The sequence below is a fragment of the Mizuhopecten yessoensis genome, unplaced genomic scaffold (assembly GCF_002113885.1).
Source record: "Mizuhopecten yessoensis strain PY_sf001 unplaced genomic scaffold, ASM211388v2 scaffold8365, whole genome shotgun sequence".
NCBI lineage: Eukaryota > Metazoa > Mollusca > Bivalvia > Pectinida > Pectinidae > Mizuhopecten > Mizuhopecten yessoensis.
The window spans coordinates 850,367-871,330 of NW_018407511.1; the positions used below are offsets into that span (position 1 = coordinate 850,367).

Sequence of the window (20,964 nt, forward strand, 5' to 3'; positions counted from 1 at the left end):
GTGGGAGGGGGGAGTGGGAGGGGGGACAAGGTTCCTACTATTCCTACTTACTTCTTCTTCTTGTGTTTGGCACTTTGTGATTCTCCACGCGAGGATTCCTGGGTCGCTGTGAGTGTACTCCCTCTCTGAGTGTCCTCTGTAGCAAACAAAAATATATATCAATTCTGATGTTTTTAGTTTTCTTCTGTAGTGAACAAGTTAAAGATGAGTTTCTATGAATGTTTTGATAACTTGACACGATTATCATCAGTGAATTTAAAACATGTAGAGTAAATAGTGAGAATAATGGACAAAATGACTACTATTTAATATTGAATTTCTCTATATCAAACCTACCTACAGTGGTGAATCCCTGTCTATTACAAACCTGTCTATATTGAATTTCTCTATATCAAACCTACCTACAGTAAATCCCTGTCTATTACAAACCTGTCTGTATCGAATTTCTTATATCAAACCTACCTACAGTGAATCCCTGTCTATTACAAACCTGTCTATATTGAATTTCTCTATATCAAACCTACCTACAGTAAATCCCTGTCTATTACAAACCTGTCTATATTGAATTTCTCTATATCAAACCTACCTACAGTGAATCCCTGTCTATTACAAACCTGTCTATATTGAATTTCTCTATATCAAACCTACCTACAGTGAATCCCTGCCTATTACAAACCTGTCTATATTGAATTTCTCTATATCAAACCTACCTACAGTGAATCCCTGCCTATTACAAACCTGTCTATATTGAATTTCTCTATATCAAACCTACCTACAGTGAATCCCTGTCTATTACAAACCTGTCTATATTGAACCTGTGTATAGTGAACTTCTATATAGAAAACCCTGTCTATAAAGAACAGGGTCAGTATTCATGAAACCCTTCTCGTGCTCAAGCATAAATTCTGTGCTCAAACCTATTTTCTTGTAACTGGCTTAAAATCATGTTTCATGGTCAAAAAGTAAAGTTTAAACCTCGTTAATGGTATTTGGCCCTTAATTTCTTTTGTTAGATTCTTCCAAATAATTGAAAAAATTTAACTAATTAATTTCTCACAGAGTAAGATATTGGACTTGAGCACAAAGTCTGAGTTTGAGCATGAGAATAGTTTCATGAATACAGGCCCAGGTCTATTTCAAACTGTTTCTAGCTAACCTTTATTAAACCTGTCTTTAGTGACCCTGTATATAGTAAACTTGTGTATAGTGAACCCCTGTATATAAACATTTATCTATAGTGAGCAACTGTTTATAGTGAATTATTGTTGATAGTGCTAGTCTATACTTTAACTATTTTAAAATTCCTTTACAAAGTGAATTCCTGTATTTAGCAAGTCACTGCCCATAAAGAATCCCTGTCTTTATTGAACTACTTCAAATAGCATATTCAATTCTTTAGCAAACCTTATAAGTCTATAGTGCAATAAAAATGGAATGATACCATCTGTTAAGTGATCTGTTTGCCTTAACTGTGAAGATACTAGTTGTAATTATAGAGTTATGCCCCTTACCTGATCCTAGACACATACGAGTTGGTACGCTCAGAGCTTTACTTCCTGGCCGTTGATATCTGTACAAGGCAGAATGTCGCAGGTTACTTGAATCCATGAAGGTCATTTCTTCATCCTCGTCATCAATCTCATCATGGGCACTATTATCTGCACTGTTGCTGAAACTTGACACGTAGCTTTCCGACTGTCGGCTGTAACCCCGTAATGTGTTGGAGTGTCGTCCGGCTGAGTAGCGGTCATCTAATGCACGTAATAACAGCTTACAGAGCTTAAATTCACGGAACAGTTGTGTGCTGAAAAGACAAAGGTAATGTTGAGGGATTAATATCATTCTTCAGCAGTCCAACTTTTATTATTGTAAACTCTTGATTGCTCCATTTTCCTCCTACCTCTTCATATGCAAGATACACATGTTCAATGTGGGCACCCATGGGAGATAACTCTGTCCCCTACATCAGAATTCTTCTGTCTACACTCAAGTGTAAAGACAAGCTATATACAAATCCATTTAGTTTTAAAGCTGCCAAATACAAGGCTTCTAGCAACTGGCATCTTAAGAATCTTTCCCTGGGCGTTAAGATCCCCCCATCTTACCCCCAAGGGGTGAAAGATTCTATTTTTGTTCTACTAGTGACCTTGTTATATATGCATAGTTGATGTTTCATCATATAATTGCTGTGACTTGTAAATCACCTCATCTCAACCATTTGGTGACACTTATAGAACTTTTCACACCCATGGGAGTGAGATTTGGGATCTCAACCCTCGGGGAGAGATTCTTAAGTTGCCAAGAGTTTGCCAAGTGTTTGGCAACTTAAGAATCTTTCCCCGAGGGTTGAGATTCATTCTTGTTCTCTCACCCTGTAGACCCTATCAAGTATATAATGCAATGTTGATGTTACAGGCTTGATGCATTGTTGATGCTACATTAATGAATTACTGTTGATGTGACGTTAATGAATTGTTGTTGATGTGACGTCAATGAATTATTGTTGATGTGACGTTAATGAGTTGTTGTTGATGTGACGTTAATGATTGTTGTTGATGTGACGTTTATGAGTTGTTATTGATGTGACGTTAATGAATTGTTGTTGATGTGACATTAATGAATTGTTGTTGATGTGATGTTAATGAATTGTTGTTGATGTGACATTAAAGAATTGTTGTTGATGTGATGTTAATGAATTGTTGTTGATGTGGCGTTAATGAGTTGTTGTTGATGGGATGTTAATGAATTGTTGTTGATGTGATGTTAATGGATTGTTGTTGATGTGACGTTATTAAGTTGTTGTTGATGTGATGTTAATGGATTGTTGTTGATGTGACGTTTATGAGTTGTTATTGATGTGACGTTAATGAATTGTTGTTGATGTGAAGTTAATGAATTGTTGTTGATGCGATGTTAATGAATTGTTGTTGATGTGGCGTTAATGAGTTGTTGTTGATGTTATGTTAATGAATTGTTGTTGATGCGATGTTAATGAATTGTTGTTGATGCGATGTTAATGAATTGTTGTTGATGCGATGTTAATGAATTGTTGTTGATGCGATGTTAATGAATTGTTGTTGATGTGGCGTTAATGAGTTGTTGTTGATGTTATGTTAATGAATTGTTGTTGATGCGATGTTAATGAATTGTTGTTGATGCGATGTTAATGAATTGTTGTTGATGCGATGTTAATGAATTGTTGTTGATGCGATGTTAATGAATTGTTGTTGATGCGATGTTAATGAATTGTTGTTGATGCGATGTTAATGAATTGTTGTTGATGCGATGTTAATGAATTGTTGTTGATGCGATGTTAATGAATTGTTGTTGATGCGATGTTAATGAATTGTTGTTGATGCGATGTTAATGAATTGTTGTTGATGTGGCGTTAATGAGTTGTTGTTGATGTTATGTTAATGAATTGTTGTTGATGTGGCGTTAATGAGTTGTTGTTGATGTGATGTTAATGGATTGTTGTTGATGTGACGTTATTAAGTTGTTGTTGATGTGATGTTAATGAATTTTTGTTGATGTGACGTTAATGATTGTTGTTGATGTGACGTTAACGAATTGTTGTTGATATGACGTTAATGAGTTGTTGTTGATGTTATGTTAATGAATTGTTGTTGATGTGCCGTTAATGAATTGTTGTTGATCTGATGTTAATGAATTGTTGTTCATGTGACGTTAATGAGTTGTTGTTGATGTGATGTTAATGAGTTGTTGATGTGACGTTAATGCATTGTTGTTTATGAGACGTCATATCATTGTTATGAAAGGGAAATCCACCACCGTCTCAACCCTAATGTGAGCCAAGAATTTCTCTGGACAGGTTTACTCATACTTTTCCCCATATGAGAGAAATTCTTGGCTCACATTAGTGTTGAAATAAGGGGTCTCTCCTTAGTGTTGAGACAAGGGGAATCACCTTAGTGTTGAGACAAGAAGTCTCACCTTAGTGTTGAGACAAGAGATATCACCTTAGTGTTGAGACAAGGTGTATCACCTTAGTGCTGAGACAAGGGGTAGCACCTTAGTGTTGAGACAAGGTGTATCACCTTAGTGTTGAGACAAGGGGTCTCACCTTAGTGTTGAGACAAGGGGTCTCACCTTAGTGCTGAAACAAGGGAATTCCCCTCTCACATTTAAGTGTTTGTATGTCATCACCTCAACTATGCTTCAACGTAACATTAGCATTCACATACACAGTAAGGGGAAGTTACGAAGGATCCGAAATCGTGATCTGTTAAGAATTTTTATCTCATCATCAACATTATCTTAATTAGCACCTCTGTTTACCCGAACCTCTCTTTGACAATATGTTTTGGCCCAAAAGCACATCCATGTACAAACAATCTACCTGTCTCGTATGTGTAAAATTTCGGGAAATAAAAGATGTAATTTAGATTGATTCGTTCCTCGTGCACATAAGTACACTGTTTACTTATAAGGTCAATAAGGTGATACATTTAACTGTGACCTGCATTGAGTACAAATACAGAAGATCTACACACATGCTTCACCATTTAGTACATTTAATGTAGGTATACAAAATATACACATGTACAATAACTTTAGATTTTGCTTGTGTACAATTGCGGGTTCGGGCTTAAGATGTCTCGCGTTACCCCGGGGGATTACCAATACCACCTAACACTTTCTATACAGCACTGAAGGTAAATACCGGAATCAATGGCTGGTCTTTGTTAGAACCAGTAATGGGATAGGAATGCTTTCTCCGTCTGTTAAAGTTTAGTCAACAATTGACAAGGTTACAATTAACCAATATATGAAGTCTTCTCAGTTATCAGAATACCTCAACAACCGACAGATAAACTAACAATCATTGGTACAATTCTAGTTCCCTGTAATTTATAATTAGGTTGAGAATTTCTTTTACAAACAGTGTGATTTTTAAAAAAAAATGTGGAGTTTTTATTGTTTGTTATCATAGACATTCTTTTAAAAATAAAGTGAGAACAATTTTTTTAAAGTAAATGTATTGTGTTTGATGTAATTAATGCCAAGGGTGCTTGAAAGTGTTGGCTGAAGGGGACACTTACTCAAGAAAAAACCCATTAATTATGTCAGTTGGTGTATATAATGGCGACATAACTGTCCGACACATTCCCAAAGAGAATTAAAAAATTGTTTGCTCTTGTTCCAAAAAATCCGGAAGACAGTCATGATTGTGAGACTGAAAAGTCTGACATAAAGTGTATAGCACGGTAAAACCTTGATATAATGCCCTTCATTTCTTTGCCACCTCACTTACCGCCAACATACTTTAAGGTATATTTTTCTCTTTTTGTTAAGAATTCCTTTATAATTTTATGTTTACCTCATTTTATCGCCAAATCCCTTTATAATGATGAAGTTTCTCTGAACAAAGGGTGGCAGTATAACGAGGATTTTGTTAACCGAAACAGGCCAGACAGAAGGGTAGGTTTGGGAGACGAGATGCATAGTTATATCATTTCAGTAAGTGAGGAAAGATGGTAGAGACACTAATAACAGCAACATGGTACAGAGGCTGAATTAAACACTTAAAATTCCAAAACAATGGCAAAACCTGCCTGAATAGAAAAACCTGTCTAGAGAGGACACCTGCCTTTAGAGATCACCTTTCTAGAGAGACCATATGCCTTACAGAAAACCTGTTCTCATATATCACTAATCTTGAAAGACTTCACACATCATTTGATTGCATCTGTCAACAGAAAATGTCTTTTGAATATCCATCAACAGGTTTTGTACAAATAGAAACAGGTAAAAAATCAGTAGCACCCGTGGAAAGGTAAACAAATGGTCAATTCATACACAGGTAAGTAATTTGTTGGAAAATACACAGGTAAGTGATTGGTTGGAAAATACACAGGTAAGTGATTGGTTGGACCATACACAGGTAAATAACCCAAAAGACCTGTTTATGTCTGATAAATCACGAGAAGAGTGAAATACATATATACAACATGTTTATTAATGTCACATAATCAAGGCATGAATACATTATCACACAAGTTACACACAAACACATTTGGCGATAGGGGCAAACTCAGCTATAAGATATACTATTTGCTGACCTTTGTTCTTCCTAACAGGTAATGCTTATAAAGATCTAGATGATAACACAAAGTTGTATCATAACATGATATGTAGGATTATAAGGAACAAAGGCCACATATAGCATGTACTGTGTTGGGTACTTTCAACAATCTCAACTCGGTGTAGGCAAGCGGATCTAGACTATATATGGGTAGTCTGGCTACACGTGTATATAGTGCTAGGCATAACTATAAGAGCCGGAAGAGACTGGTTGAATCGATACCCCTCAACTCGGTGTAAGGATGCTACAAGAGCCGGAAGAGGGGTATGCCCTTGACTGAAGATCAATCCTTCTCAACTCGGTGTAGGCGAGCAGATCTAGACTATATTAATATACGGGTAGTCTGGCTACTTCAAATATATAGTGCTAGGCATAACTACAAGAGCCGGATGAGAATTCCTGATAGCAGATTGTGAGTAGAATCAACATCCTCAACTCGGTGTAGCTGATAAGCTATCTAGACCCGGAAGAGGAGAAGAATTGATGAGCCATATCCTCAACTCGGTGTAGCTGTGCTTGCCACAAGATCCGGAAGAGGATATAAACTGAATCGATAAGTTGAAATTGAAGTTGGGTCTAAATAACCCTATGAATAAATTATGAAGTATTAAAATTTTGGGGAATTTAAGTATTAATATATGTATGAATACTTAAAATATGCCCATGCCTATAAACCCTACCTGAGGCTGAGTTTGCCTAAATTAAAACACGATAATGTTGCATGTATACATATTATGACAATGAGCTTATTCTAATACTTGCATATATACTAGTACTATGTGTAAGCATATCTTACTTAATCCATGAATTCATGTATCTGGCTATCTTGGGTGGTTCCAAGCTTGTTACATCTACTAACAGGGTATACCTATATAATATACGACACTTGCATGTTGAGTAAATAAGTCCAGGTTGTGTGGAGGGGATGGTGGTGGTATCAAATAGATCAGTGGTTACGGAGGCTGTACCAAACTGAATGACTGTTCTTTGTGTGGACTGACCAATCAGCTGTGATTACGCTCAGGCCTCTACTCTGGACATAGGCCCCTTCTCTGGACATATATCTGATAGCCCCCATGCTGGACATGCATGTTGACCATATAGTGTACATGTGTGGTCAGTCTGAATATATCTGTTATTGCTGTTTAGTATGTTTGCTTAGGTTGGAATACTTATTTGTCAACATATACCTGGTTTATCTTCATAAACCTTAATATACAGGTAAATAATCAGGACCTGAAGACATTATCTTATTTAGGTACAATTTGCTCTTGTGGAATTTTATTATTTTCTTTGTGGTATTTTTTAACTTGTTACTGTGTAAATTAGTTAATTGTTGTAAAGTATCAATAACTTGAAGAAAAAAAATGAACTAAAGAGAGAAAATTAAAGAACAAAGTTAAAAATACCTTGTTTGAAATGGGTAAACATTGAAAATGACAAAGAAATTTGGACTAATTCATAATTTGACAGCTTTTAAAAAGGCCCTAATTTGTTTCTCCACTTTCAGTTCAAACACATAGCTACACCTTCATATAGGTTGTTAGGCAGAAGTCTAGTTGTTTCAAAGTTGAATCAGCTTAAACAAAACATTACAACATTTCAATGTTGAACATTTAAAACACATCTAATTGAAATTGAACATTTTTTAAGACTACAGACAAACTTATTGAAAGTAATGAACACTATGATATGAATTTTGTTTAAATTTTTCAGAAATTATGAAGAAAAAATGGCACTTCAACATTTTTCTTTGAGACTCTGTAAGCTAACGATGCTTTAAGTGATTAAGCCCTGACACAGGTGATGTAGAGTATTATAAGAGGAATTCGGATGATAGGCAGATCTCTAGTGTTATAAATAAACGACTTGAAATGTTTACCTATACGATATAACACAGCTAACACCCAGGCAGGAGGCCATTGTCAAATACCCTGCATTGCGTGTTGGCAAATAAAAGCGACATTTAATTTGAAATCCGTTTGAAACATGAAAATGAACTGAAAAACATTTGTCACATTCTACATTTTTTTTGTAAACAGAACCGTTTAGATATTTGCACAGAAGTTTTGAATGTAAAGGAAACCTATTTGGCGACAATAAATCAATGTCACAAAAATGTTTGGCACTCCTGTCAATGATAACAATTTTTCATTTTTTATTTGAATTTTATTTTTGGCAAATTGTTCCAGCTCAAGTCGCAGGCTTGGCACAAAGAAGAAAAATAATGTCAATACTAGATTGAGAGTAGTTTATAGACCGCTATGTAAATGTTGTGCTTGTATATTATTAGTTTTTTAATGGGATCTATATTTTTCTTTTTGAGAAATGCATCAGGCACTAGAGGAGGGGGAAGGGTTTAAAAGATTAAGACTAAGGGGGTTGATCGATGTAGGGGGGCGGGGAGGGATTTTATGATTTTAACAACTATCATCACAACAAATATGTTTTTTAGCTTACTAGGGGGGAGGGGGGAAGAATATTATTCCCTTAAATTTTCCATAAATACTTGTATCTTTATGTATAAGGCTTATTGTCCAATCCATAATTTTCAGAACCCATTTAAATTCGGTATTACAAGAGAACACTTAGAAAATCAAGATCCCATTTTTAATTATTTCATTTCAATTTTATAACAATGATAATCAGACATTGTGTTCCATTCTTTGTCTGAATTCAATACTATATAAACCTATATAATCTAATGATTCACTACGATAACGATACTAAATCACGTATTTTGTGTTGGTAAAGGTCATCATCACTTAGCCATCAGACACGCCCCATTGGACAAGAGATGGCCGTGCTGATTGGACAGTCACAGGATGTTATAATCGTACTGTTCCCATTACCGATTATCAAAGGGAACAAAACACGTCCCCCGAAGCGTAACCTATCATACCACTTTACAACGTTTAATCTTAAACTGAGATTTAAATTGATCCTAACAGAGGTTTACTAACAGGAAGGAGCTCTGCTAGCCAGAGTGGGATACACACTGTACATGTATTACAGTGTTAGATATGGAGATGGTACGACTTATATAATCAAATACAGGACAGACGACAAGTAAAATCAGAGGTTGGACACTTTGATGTGAAGCCACGATAATGTTTCTCAAACCAAAATGTATGATTTTAAAAATTGTTCTAAAGCAAATAATCTTGAGTCAAGTCAATCATAAATTTATTTCGTAAAATTAGAGCCTTTTGATATGATAAATGTCTCACCTCGAGTATGTTAGGGCGTTCTCGTAATAAATTATACTCGACATTCTAACCTCTCTTAAAAATGCTATAAATCTTGAGTGTTACCTGCCGACAGGTGAGAATACATTGATTAATGATAGCAGCCTGACTTTTACAACCAAAGATTAATACGTAAGGGGAATATCAGAACACAGAAACCACCCAATTTTAACATCACGAGATCATAAAAGATAGCATGATCATGTTACTTTCCATACGACTATATTGTATTTCAGCATTACATTAAAACTTCACCATGCGTCATAGCAAAGCATTAAAAAATATAAAAACAAATAAATAAACTGTAATAAGATTTAAGTGTAAATATATGCGTTCGCTGGGGATCAGACCTGAGAACCCAGACTTTCAAGTCAAACACTGAGCTGAAGGGAAACTCCTCCTATTAGCCAAGGTGACTATGACACTATATACAATGCACATCATTTACACTACTCCGCCCCCCCCCCCACTTTTTCCAAGTCCTTGCCCTAAAAGACAACCATAACCCAGGTTCTTTTGCTCCCCATTAAGAATTCTCCTCTTCCTTCAACAGGAAGGGTTAATGGCACCAGTTTGTTATAGGAATAATGAAGTCCACCATGGCCTTCATATTACCATGCTACACCAGTATGTGCCCTTGCTGGGGAATCGAACCCACGACCTCAGACTTTCTAGACGGACGCTCTACCGCTAAGCTGAAGGGAAATTCTCTATATACAAAGCTAGTGCGGTGTCTTTAACAACAAGTACAATTCACATATTTTACATACACTAATATAGGTGCATAGCATACATTTGAAAATCTTTGTAAAAATAGCACAGTGCAAGATTATGATGGCAAACCACAGATGATTTGTTGACGGTAATATAGATTTCTCCCACAACCACTTAAGGTTACCTCACTCCAGACTCTGATTTTAGTTATTACCCACTAGTGGGTAACATCCTTGACATTATTTCACTAGTTAGTCTTCTTATTATGACGTCAGGTAACAACATGTTGCGACGTCATTTTCTATAGTGACATCATAGTTCATGGCAACTGATCGGAAACAGGAATGATCAAAGAAACGTATGGTTTTCTAGATATGATATCTGATCGTTGTGGTAGAAAAAGGTCCCCAAACTCTTGATCGTTGATTATCATGTTTATCTAACTCTCGTTAGTTAATTTTAAAATTTCAAAAGACCCTCAGTTAAACTCGTATCTTTAAACAAATTGAAGTTTAACTAACTCGAGTTAGATAAACAGGATAACCAACCATCACTTGTATGGGAACCTCTATATAGCATATACAACACTATGAGGTAGAACGGTACCCACCTGAGGAAGAGAGGCAGCCTTTCCTCGCGTGCCCACACCAATAACTGATCCCGTTCCTCATCTGTTGGGGCGTACTGGAGCGTCCGATCTGACGACCCAGACGAGGCCCGATTACCATCGTTGTCAGTGTAGTTCACCTCCTCAAATGACCCCGTCAGCCGGTTATAGGTGGTGGCGATCGGGAAAACCTACAAAAATGTTAATACATTTCGTACATTTTTATTTTGGTGACAGATTTACAAATATAACTTGTCTACCATTGAAACAGTACACATGTCTGTGATAATAAAAACCCACCTGTGTCAATTTTGTTTTAGTTTTTTTGGGTTTCACTACTAAACTGGCATAGTGTATGAGGGATACAAACAGGAACTTTCAACAAATGTATAGATAGATTTCTTGTGATGTTTTTTAAGTTTATATAAAATTTAATGCCAACTTTTATTTAAAGCCTATTTGTTGTCCAGTGTGAGCAGATGACTAGACACAATGTATTCCAACTTATCGACACTTTTACGTCCAATCAGTTACATATTGACGATATATAAATATGCATGTTTGTAAAATGATAATAACATCCAGAAAACTTTGACAGCTTACTGACAGGGATGTATTATTTATTTATCATCTCTGAGAATTTAAAACTTCAATATTTGTTATTATGAATCTAATACCTATACAAGGACCAATCAGGGCAGAAAATCTATTTACGAAACGTTTGAACACCTGTGACCCTAAACATGTCTGAACTAATTCAAAATGAAATATTCATTTCCTGTGTAACAATTAGAACCAGCATTATGAATAAACTCCCCTTTTCGTGGCTACCTTTATTAGTTTTACAGCGTAAAATATTCTGTACGACAGTGTAAATTACTCACAAGGTTTTTCTCCCGTCAATAAAAGCTATTTTTTACTATGCTAATTCTAATAAAATTTTAATAATGTCTGCATAAGTTTACCTTCTTTTTTTTTTTAATGAAAACATCAAACATCTGAAAGAAGATCTCGTATTTTTTCTTAAAATCGTACCTCAATATTCATGCACTTCCATTACAAATTCTTGATTTACTCAAGTGATATATATTAAAGATTGGCACACCACCACAGATTTAAAACCCCAAATCAAATCTAAAGCCTTGAATGTATAACTGGAAACTTATTTCTCAGTCCTCAAATTTAACTGAGAGATACACTCATAAGTTGACTCGCCTCAGACTTAAATTAAAAAGTTGCATCACTATAGACTTAAATGTTATATCACCTACCTGAGACTCAAACTTAAAAATTGCAATACCACCAACTTAAACTAAATGTAGTATGTACTTATCATCTTCAACTTAACTCATTCACCCCTGAAATTTCATATTGAACTATTCCAACCTTTGACGTGGAAGAGTTCAAATACCTGTAATGTGTCTTCAGGGGCGAATGAGTTAAACTAATGAGCTATATCTCCTTAAACTTAAAAGTCATACATTTATCTCCTAAGACTTAAAATTTACACCATCTCCGATTTAAGATTTAAAATTCATATATCGATCCTTAGACTTTTGAAGGAAATCAACTCCATGTTCTAATTTGAGACCATAAAATGTTTGTTTTTGTTATTTTCAAATTGTTTGTGTTTGATTATGACAATAAAGCAAGCAGACACATTCAGTTCATGTGAATACGGATCAAAACCTGTGGAATTCCATCTGAAGAAAAAATAATTCCTGAATAAATATATGATTGATAAATGTTTTCATTTGGTTACAACACATAAGAACATCCACCTGGTAACAGTTTGTAGGGTACAGTATGTAGGAGTGGATCACGGATCAAAGATTTTAAAATTGTATTAACGGGTAAATCTCCCGTCCTTATCAACGATCGTAGGTTATCAGTATGTGATGTTCCGTCCAATGTAATACATATCAAAACTTGTCAAACACGACAAGGTTTTCTATTTCCCTCTTTTACGTAGTACATTATTGTAAACAGCATGTATACAGTATAATTATCGGTGACAGGCATGTACTGTAGGTTACCGTGAACGGTGTGTACCATATATTATCAGCGATCAGCATGTTCTGTATATTACCGTTGATCAACATGTTCTGTATGTTATCGGTAATCAGAAGTTTAATACACATCCGTCTATAGCCCAGTACTCGTCTCCCCCACTTTCTAAGGACCTACCTATGGAGTGTCCACAGGTAACTTGCTGTTTTACTAGTGTTAATGACTACTTGTCTTACTAGGGATCAGGCGGGTAACAAATGGGTTGTTGTGTAAGTGTGGGTGATGTTTGTGGGTACTCGTTCATGGGTCACAGACCTGGATGTGAGTATCAGAGGTACAATTTAGCTCTTCTAGGGGGTTCTGAGAACACATACACCTACCCCCAGCCATATCCCTAGAAAAGTTTTGAAAACTGTTTATTTTTGTACACCTCTTTAACTAGTGTAACAGAACTGGACAGGGTTGATCATCGGCGACCAAGTAGCTCAATTGGTAGAGTGTCCGTCTAAAGTTTGGAGGGTCCCAGGTTCAAATCCCAGTCTGGCAGTTGCATTTTCTCTTTCTCCTGTTACAAAATTGTTGAGCTTGCCAACCTTTGTTTCAAGCACTGGGTGAATACTAGCTTGGCAAGGGGATACTTGAAACTATTGTAAATAGTTGTGTTTTCGGGGGCAAAGACTTAAAAAAAGGAGAGAGGAATGTAGCTGAACTGGACTGGGTCGATAATGTCGGGGACCAAGTAGCTCAATTCGTAGTGTCCATCTAGAGTTCGGAAGGTTCCAGATTTGAACGCAGAAACGTTCGCATTGCGACTCTTTAAACTGAACACAGTATGGAAATGTTCACGTTGACAATGTCTCTATATATTATAATCTATTATGAATATTTGCATGTGGCTATTTTTTCACAAATTGAGGAACGTGAAAAATGCGAGCATTTTCCCACCAAAATATTTTCCATTTTTACAGGATATTGTTTATTACTGTACACCTGTTTTATCTTGGATAACAAGCTGAAAGCTTTAAGTACATATCGCAGATGTGATCAATAGACACGGGCACGTGGCAATAATACAGGTAACACAATCGCTTGATTACAGTAAGGCCCTAATTCCCCCCTACATACCTGGGTCGGTCTGTAAAGTCATTACCCTATCAACATATAGGTTTAGTAAAGGAAAATCTGTGTCATTATTGACCCAAACAGTGTAATACCGGTAGGTATATACAAAACCTTCCCGACACCATAGGCCATTCAAACCAACACTGAATGATGTCCCTATATTTAACTGTAGGTATTACAGGTAAAAACAGAAATACAATGGTTTGTTGATATGTAAACAACATGTGAGTAAAAGTAAACAGTTTTCATATAACAAAAGGAAGAAAATCATTGATTTTTGTTTTCTTTGTTACATGAGGTAAAAAAATTACAAGCATTCCTTCTTTTTTTAATTATTCCATATTCTATATATACCTGCTACAATGGGCAGTAAAGCTCCCATGCCTTACACCTATAACCTACATATAACCTCACCTAGGCTCACACCAATTTCTATGTAGATTTCTATATGACAGGGGTATAGCTAGCCCTTACCCCAGGAGGATTTATTTCAGAGCAGGTGAGGGGCAGGGTATGTGGCCGGGACAAAGCCCTCCACACCCTGCCACCCCGACAGAAAAAAATATTCTTATTTTAAAATCTGTCACAAGATCAGTTTCCAGAGGGTAAATTGCACGAAGTAATAGCAAAATTGAGACTTTCTACAATAAAATGATATTTTAATTGTATTTATAATTTCTGATTACAAATTCAGTGTGCCACAATCACATGCAGTGTTTTTTGTGGTTTTTTTTTATTGCTTTATTTAAAAATTTGGGCGATTCACCTGCTTACCTGCGTTCAGGCAACTTCACACCTGTAGGTGTATGACTACAGGCATTTACCATGAGAAATCTGTTTTATAGATACCATTTTTGCAATTTGAGAGAAAAATTGTTTAGCTCAATTAAGAATGAGTCTGTAACAACAGACTTTTAAAGGAAGGTGATAAACCCCTGGCCTTGTTTATTGGTATACAATTGTTGTTTTATCAGTTTAGAATACATTTCAACTTAACAGAAATCTCCCTTCCCCCATTCACCTGTAATACTTCTCAATATCTTTATAACAGTTGTATTAGATTTTAAAACACGCCCCAGACAGCTGGTAGCACATTTAGTTAAGATATACACAGTCTACATACCCCACCTCACACATTACCGACAGATTGGATTTCCATTGTAAGTAAAACATAAACCTTATATCACACTTTTAAGGACACACATCTATAATTTAACACTTAGCCTCGGAGTCTTTCTTATACATTAGTTTATATACACATATAAGTGACAGGTAAGTATGACCAGGTAAATATTCCTATCGTAAGAAGCCAAAACTGGTTCTAAAATGAAGTCTACCAGGAAAATGTATATCAAAAATAAAATTAAAAAAATAATTTATTTTAGAAAATTTGGTTCCTTACGCCCCAAATAATTATATATATGTTTCAGTACCTCAACCGACCCTAGTTTTTACCGCCAACCCTAACTATTTTATCTCACTCGAACGTACTCTATCCAGTGTTGAGGTAAGTTGTCCACCAAATACAAAACAATCGATGGACAAACAACCAAATTATGTTTGTAGATATTTGTAACTTCTGAAATAAGCCTCCCCACCCCACAAAAAAAAAGAATAAAAATAAATAAATCCCAATCGACATACCCTATTCTTTTCAGTCATTTTGCCTGAAATATACATTTGTTTTGGCCTTAAAGAAATACAATATTAGCATGTAGCTTTTCACATAACTTGCAATGAGGGATAATGTCTTTAAAATTGCCACTAGAAATATGATGAATGAACTTTAGTAAGTTGATGTCGAGACAGCCAAGCAAAGTAAACTGTTTCTTTCTGCACCATATGGTTATTTCGTCTACTAAGGACACATCTGTGATGCTTAAAGTCAAAAGAATGAAAACCGGTATCTGAAGTCACTAAATCTGTTTCTGCATGACGTCACTAAATCTGTTTCTGCATGACGTCACTAAATCTGTTTCTGCTTGACGTCACTAAATCTGTTTCTGCATGACGTCACTAAATCTGTGACTGAAGTGTTCTGAAAATCTGTGTCTGAGAAGTGTTCTGAAAATCTGTATCTGAAGTGTTCTGAAAATCTGTGTCTGAGAATCAAAGTGTTCTGAAAATCTGTGTCCGAAGTGTTCTGAAAATCTGTGTCCGAAGTGTTCTGAAAATCTGTAACTGAAGTGTTCTGAGAATCTGTGTCTGGAGTGTTCTGAGAATCTGTGTCTGAAGTGTTCTGAAAATCTGTGTCTGAAGTGTTCTAAAACATATGTAGAAATACAAGGCAATGGGAAACATGTCTACATGCAAAACATATGTAATTATATATAATGTTACAAAATTTATTCGTAGAATATTATTACACATTAACCCTCAGAATTGATTCCAGGTACATGGTGACAGACCATTGCCACTTACATTGAGGGCCAGGAAGGCCATGGTTACAGACCATTGCCACTTACATTGAGGGCCAAAAAGGCCATGGTTACAGACCATTGCCACTAACATTGAGGGCCAGGAAGGCCATGGTTACAGACCATTGCCACTTACAGTGAGGGCCAGGAAGGCCATGGTTACAGACCATTGTCTCTTACATTGAGGGCCAGGAAGGCCATGGTTACAGTCCATTGCCACTTACATTGAGGGCCAGGAAGGCCACGGTTACAGACCATTGCCACTTACATTGAGGGACAGGAAGGCCATGGTTACAGACCATTGCCACTTACATTGAGGCACAGGAAGGCCATGGTTACAGACCATTGCCACCTACATTGAGGGCCAGGAAGGCCATGGTTACAGACCATAGCCACTTACATTGAGGGCCAGGAAGGCCATGGGGGGAGACCATTGCCACTTACATTGAGGGCCAGGAAGGCCACGGTTACAGACCATTGCCACTTACATTGAGGGACAGGAAGGCCATGGTTACAGACCATTGCCACCTACATTGAGGGCCAGGAAGGCCATGCTTACAGACCATTGCCACTTACATTGAGGGCCAGAAAGGCAAAGGTTAAAGACCATTGCCACTTACATTGAGGGCCAGGAGGGCCATGGTTACAGACCATTGCCACTTACATTGAGAGCCAGGAAGGCCATGGTTACAGACCATAGCCACTTACATTGAGGGCCAGGAAGGCCATCGTAACAGACCATTGCCACTTACATTGAGGGTCAGGAAGGCCATGGTTACAGCCCATTGCCACCTACATTGAGGGCCAGGAAGGCCATGGTTACAGTCCATTGCCACTTACATTGAGGGCCAGGAAGGCAATGGTTACAGACCATTGTCACTTACATTGAGGGCCAGGAAGACCATGGTTACAGACCATTGCCACTTACATTGAGGTCCAAAAAGGCCATGGTTACAGACCATTGCCACTAACATTGAGGGCCAGGAAGGCCATGGCTACAGACCATTGCCACTTACATTGAGGGCCAAAAAGGCCATGGTTACAGACCATTGCCACTTACAGTGAGGGCCAGGAAGGCCATGGTTACAGACCATTACCACTTACATTGAGGGCCAGGAAGGCCATGGGGGGAGACCATTGCCACTTACATTGAGGGCCAGGAGGGCCATGGTTACAGACCATTGCCACTTACATTGAGGTCCAAAAAGGCCATGGTTACAGACCATTGCCACTAACATTGATGGCCAGGAAGGCCATGGTTACAGACCATTGCCACCTACAAGGAGGGCAAGGAAGGACATGGTTACAGACCATAGCCACTTACATTGAGGGCCAGGAAGGCCATGGGGGGAGACCATTGCCACTTACATTGAGGGCCAGGAGGGCCATGGTTACAGACCATTGCCACTTACATTGAGGGCCAGGAAGGCATTGAAGTAGTCCAGGAAGAGATCATCGTAGGCCAATAAGTCCTCAAAGTTCTCCCCTGTGATGTCTAGGGCTGAAATATACAAACAAACAAACATTAATTTTATATATCTATTTATAGACAGAAACCAGATCCTTTTTTACTTCAATATTCTAGATATTATGTATTCCAAGAAATCCCACAAGGGTCTTTTACCTCCAAAACAGTTGGTTGTATCCCCAGTTGTCAAGAACTGTCTATGCAACTAAGGACCAAGGAAATGTAAGTAAGGGCCTAGGAAAACAGAATCTCGTAAACGTGTTGCGCACATCCCCAAATCTAAAATTCATTGGGAGCAATGTATATATACTAGTAGAAATATAACTTAACCCTTTCACCACTGTAGACCATAAAAGACTCATCCCGATCAATGCATGGAAGAGTTTACTAAAGTAACACAGGGGTGAAAGGGTTAATTCCTATATTACATGTTGTAGTAAACTCGAGGCTAGCTTCAATATGATTGGGCTAAAATACACATGGTTATATGTGATTGCGAGTATTTCTCACATGAGAATGTCACACTCCAGAATCATCCTGAGGCTTGACCCACCTGTGTTATAACTAAAGCATGTCCATACTGTCCAGGGTATGGTGGTCAGTGTCCCGAGACTATCATTAGTATCAATATCGTCTCTTTCACTCATTAAAGGAGTCACCCTCACCTGTATACCAGACATTGTTCACGCTACTCTGATGTGTTTGGAACCAAAACCAAAACTTAAGTCTGTCGATATCGTCAGGCCACAAAAAAAAAAATCATTGTTTTCTCCATTTACAATCTTTTAACAGTTAAAATAAGATGATTATTGGGCCGAAACGTTATTTGAAAAAGATATTTGCCAACACATAATAATCTACTACTTCAACAGTTTAAGTGAAACAATCAAATCTCTTATGAATAGGGTCAATAGTAATGGAATATAAAAAAATCTTATTTGTTTTGTTTTGCCTGATATTTCTATCCTTCAAAGGATTGGATAGAATTATAATACGGCATTCTAGGTTTTTAAGGACTTGAGAATTAAAGATCAATATCCTCCTGTCAGTTAGACAGACATGACAGTAGCCTAGTTCTAGGGGATTGTTCTGGTATTGATGGATCCTGCAAAGTTTACAGATCAATTTTAATGTTTCTTGGATATGCTTATATTAAGGCTAAGCAACATTTGAAACAAGATCATACAGGGTCCTATGTCATGCATGGCTAAGTCCATACAGGGTCAATGTCTTACAGGGTCAAATGTCACACAAGGTCAATGTCTTACAGGGTCAAATGTCATACAGGTCCAATATCATACATGTCCATTATCATACACATCATACAGATCAATTTCATGCAGATTCAATGCCACATAGAACTAAGGTCATACAGAGGCAAGGTCATAAAGAGCCAATTCAAGGTCATGAGAGACAAAAAATATACAGGGCCTATAATATCATACTGTGCCAGTGTCAAGCAGTGCAAACCACTGTAATTTATTTTTATTCATGTGTAAACCAAATAAGAAATATACTAAAATCTTAATTATTTCCCAGTGTACCTGGATATTATGCATGTCACAACTCAAATCATCTTATAATGCTGCGAAAAGAGAAAAAATAAAGTACCCTCATTAATAAGACCTATATAACCCGCTATTGAGGATATCTACTACATTATCTCAGTCGAGGGCTACGAATTTATAACGGTAATAATACCGCTGAGTTGAAGGGAATTCCTTCTGGACACAGGGGATAGGGACGATAGATTTGGAATATGCCTATTTATTCTTATTCCATGTTTGTCGTTGCTAGCCCCCGTGTAATACTCGAAGCTAAGAAAGTCCCATACCCCCTCTCCATTACTTACAACCCAGGTAGACCTAGTACTGATATTAATACCCGGCCCGCAATATATATAAAAAAAAACACCCATCTATCGTCGTCAGAAAGCTACGTTATCGCAGCTACAACCCAGGTTAACGTTGTTCGCCATAACCTCGAAGATCGATGTGGGTCGGCACCAATGTGTAAATGCTGGGGTCACCGGCGTTACCATTGAGCGCTGTATATTTGTTACAAATAGCGGAGATGAGCACTTCTCAAATTACTGAACTTGGAGTCCAAAGTGTGTTAGAGTAACTTCCCCTTCTTTTAATTGTTCATTTTATTTCATAAACTTATTAGACTTTGCGGACCATAAATTGGAAGCCCGTTTTCTATTGATTAAAGGACATAACTTTTTGAACAACAATATAGTGAGATCAGGGCCCAGTTGTTCAAATGGTGATTAGCTTAATCAGTGATTAGGGCAAATTTTAATTTTTGAGTAACTTTAAAACACACCAATTGAATGAGTTACAACTTTCCAGATATCAAATGTTTAGTAAAGTGAGTTTACATGCAAAATTGTGATGTTTTACCTTGAAAATTGACGAAATTTTAAAGGTTGAAAAATGTCGTTAAACATGGATTAAGCTAACCACCTTTTGAACAACTGGGCCCTGACTGGTATTATCGTTTGTAACTTGTTGGCGCCCTTTATCTGCATGAAGGCGACTTCAATTAACCATAACGCACATCCTTTAGGGCACTGTTTGTAAACGTTATATCAAGTGTAGTTTGTATCTTACATGTAAATATTACAGTGATAGTTGTTAGATTAATTGTGACGTAACCTCATCCGATCCCTAGGTATAAGTATAAAGGTATGTATGTGCTACAGATTATACAATGAAATAAATTAAACAAATCCGTCATGCTCAAATAAAGGATAAGAACATCATCAACACACTTAGAAAAAGTAGCTTATTTTAATTAAGCGCAGATTATAAACCTTATCAGATTTTGATAAGAATGCCAATTCTGTGGACTGGACCTAGGTAAGATTTATCTACCCCGTTTTCTTCATATAAATCGACTTCAAATCGACTTCAGTTCATAAACAAATTACGGTTGTCATATTGTGCTTTCTCAGATTACTTCTCTATGGTCGAATTCATAAGTGTTTGGTCGTTAACTTGTTCAAATATTTGTTCACCGTTCGCCGAAGATTGCCGAAGTTCGTGTGTATATTCAAAGTGACGCCCTTTCCAGACTGCGGACACGATTAGCTAGGTTAAAGCCCGAATCTATTTCAACAGATATTTATTCTGTCCATTAATACTCTCTGAAATGAGCCTAGTAAATGTTGTCGTCAAATACCCGCGTGTTTGGCATAAAGTCAACAGCGGTCCGACATGTGGACTTTAACGGTTTACTGGTCGACTGGAAGCGTATGGCTGGGCCAC

General features: G+C 37.0%; 1 protein-coding gene across 10 annotated transcripts in view; it reads right to left on the reverse strand.

Moving 5' to 3' along the window:
- Window positions 1–20,964, reverse strand: part of LOC110455726 — a 73,988-nt gene that overhangs the window by 46,379 nt on the left and 6,645 nt on the right. For all 10 annotated transcript variants that reach the window (XM_021506048.1, XM_021506045.1, XM_021506044.1 and 7 more), the window contains exons 2-5: window positions 17,637–17,725; window positions 10,679–10,866; window positions 1,512–1,804; window positions 52–136 (exon numbers count right to left, since the gene is read on the reverse strand). In XM_021506048.1, the coding sequence (XP_021361723.1) occupies window positions 52–136; window positions 1,512–1,804; window positions 10,679–10,866; window positions 17,637–17,725 (655 nt within the window). The remainder of the gene's footprint in view (window positions 1–51; window positions 137–1,511; window positions 1,805–10,678; window positions 10,867–17,636; window positions 17,726–20,964) is intronic.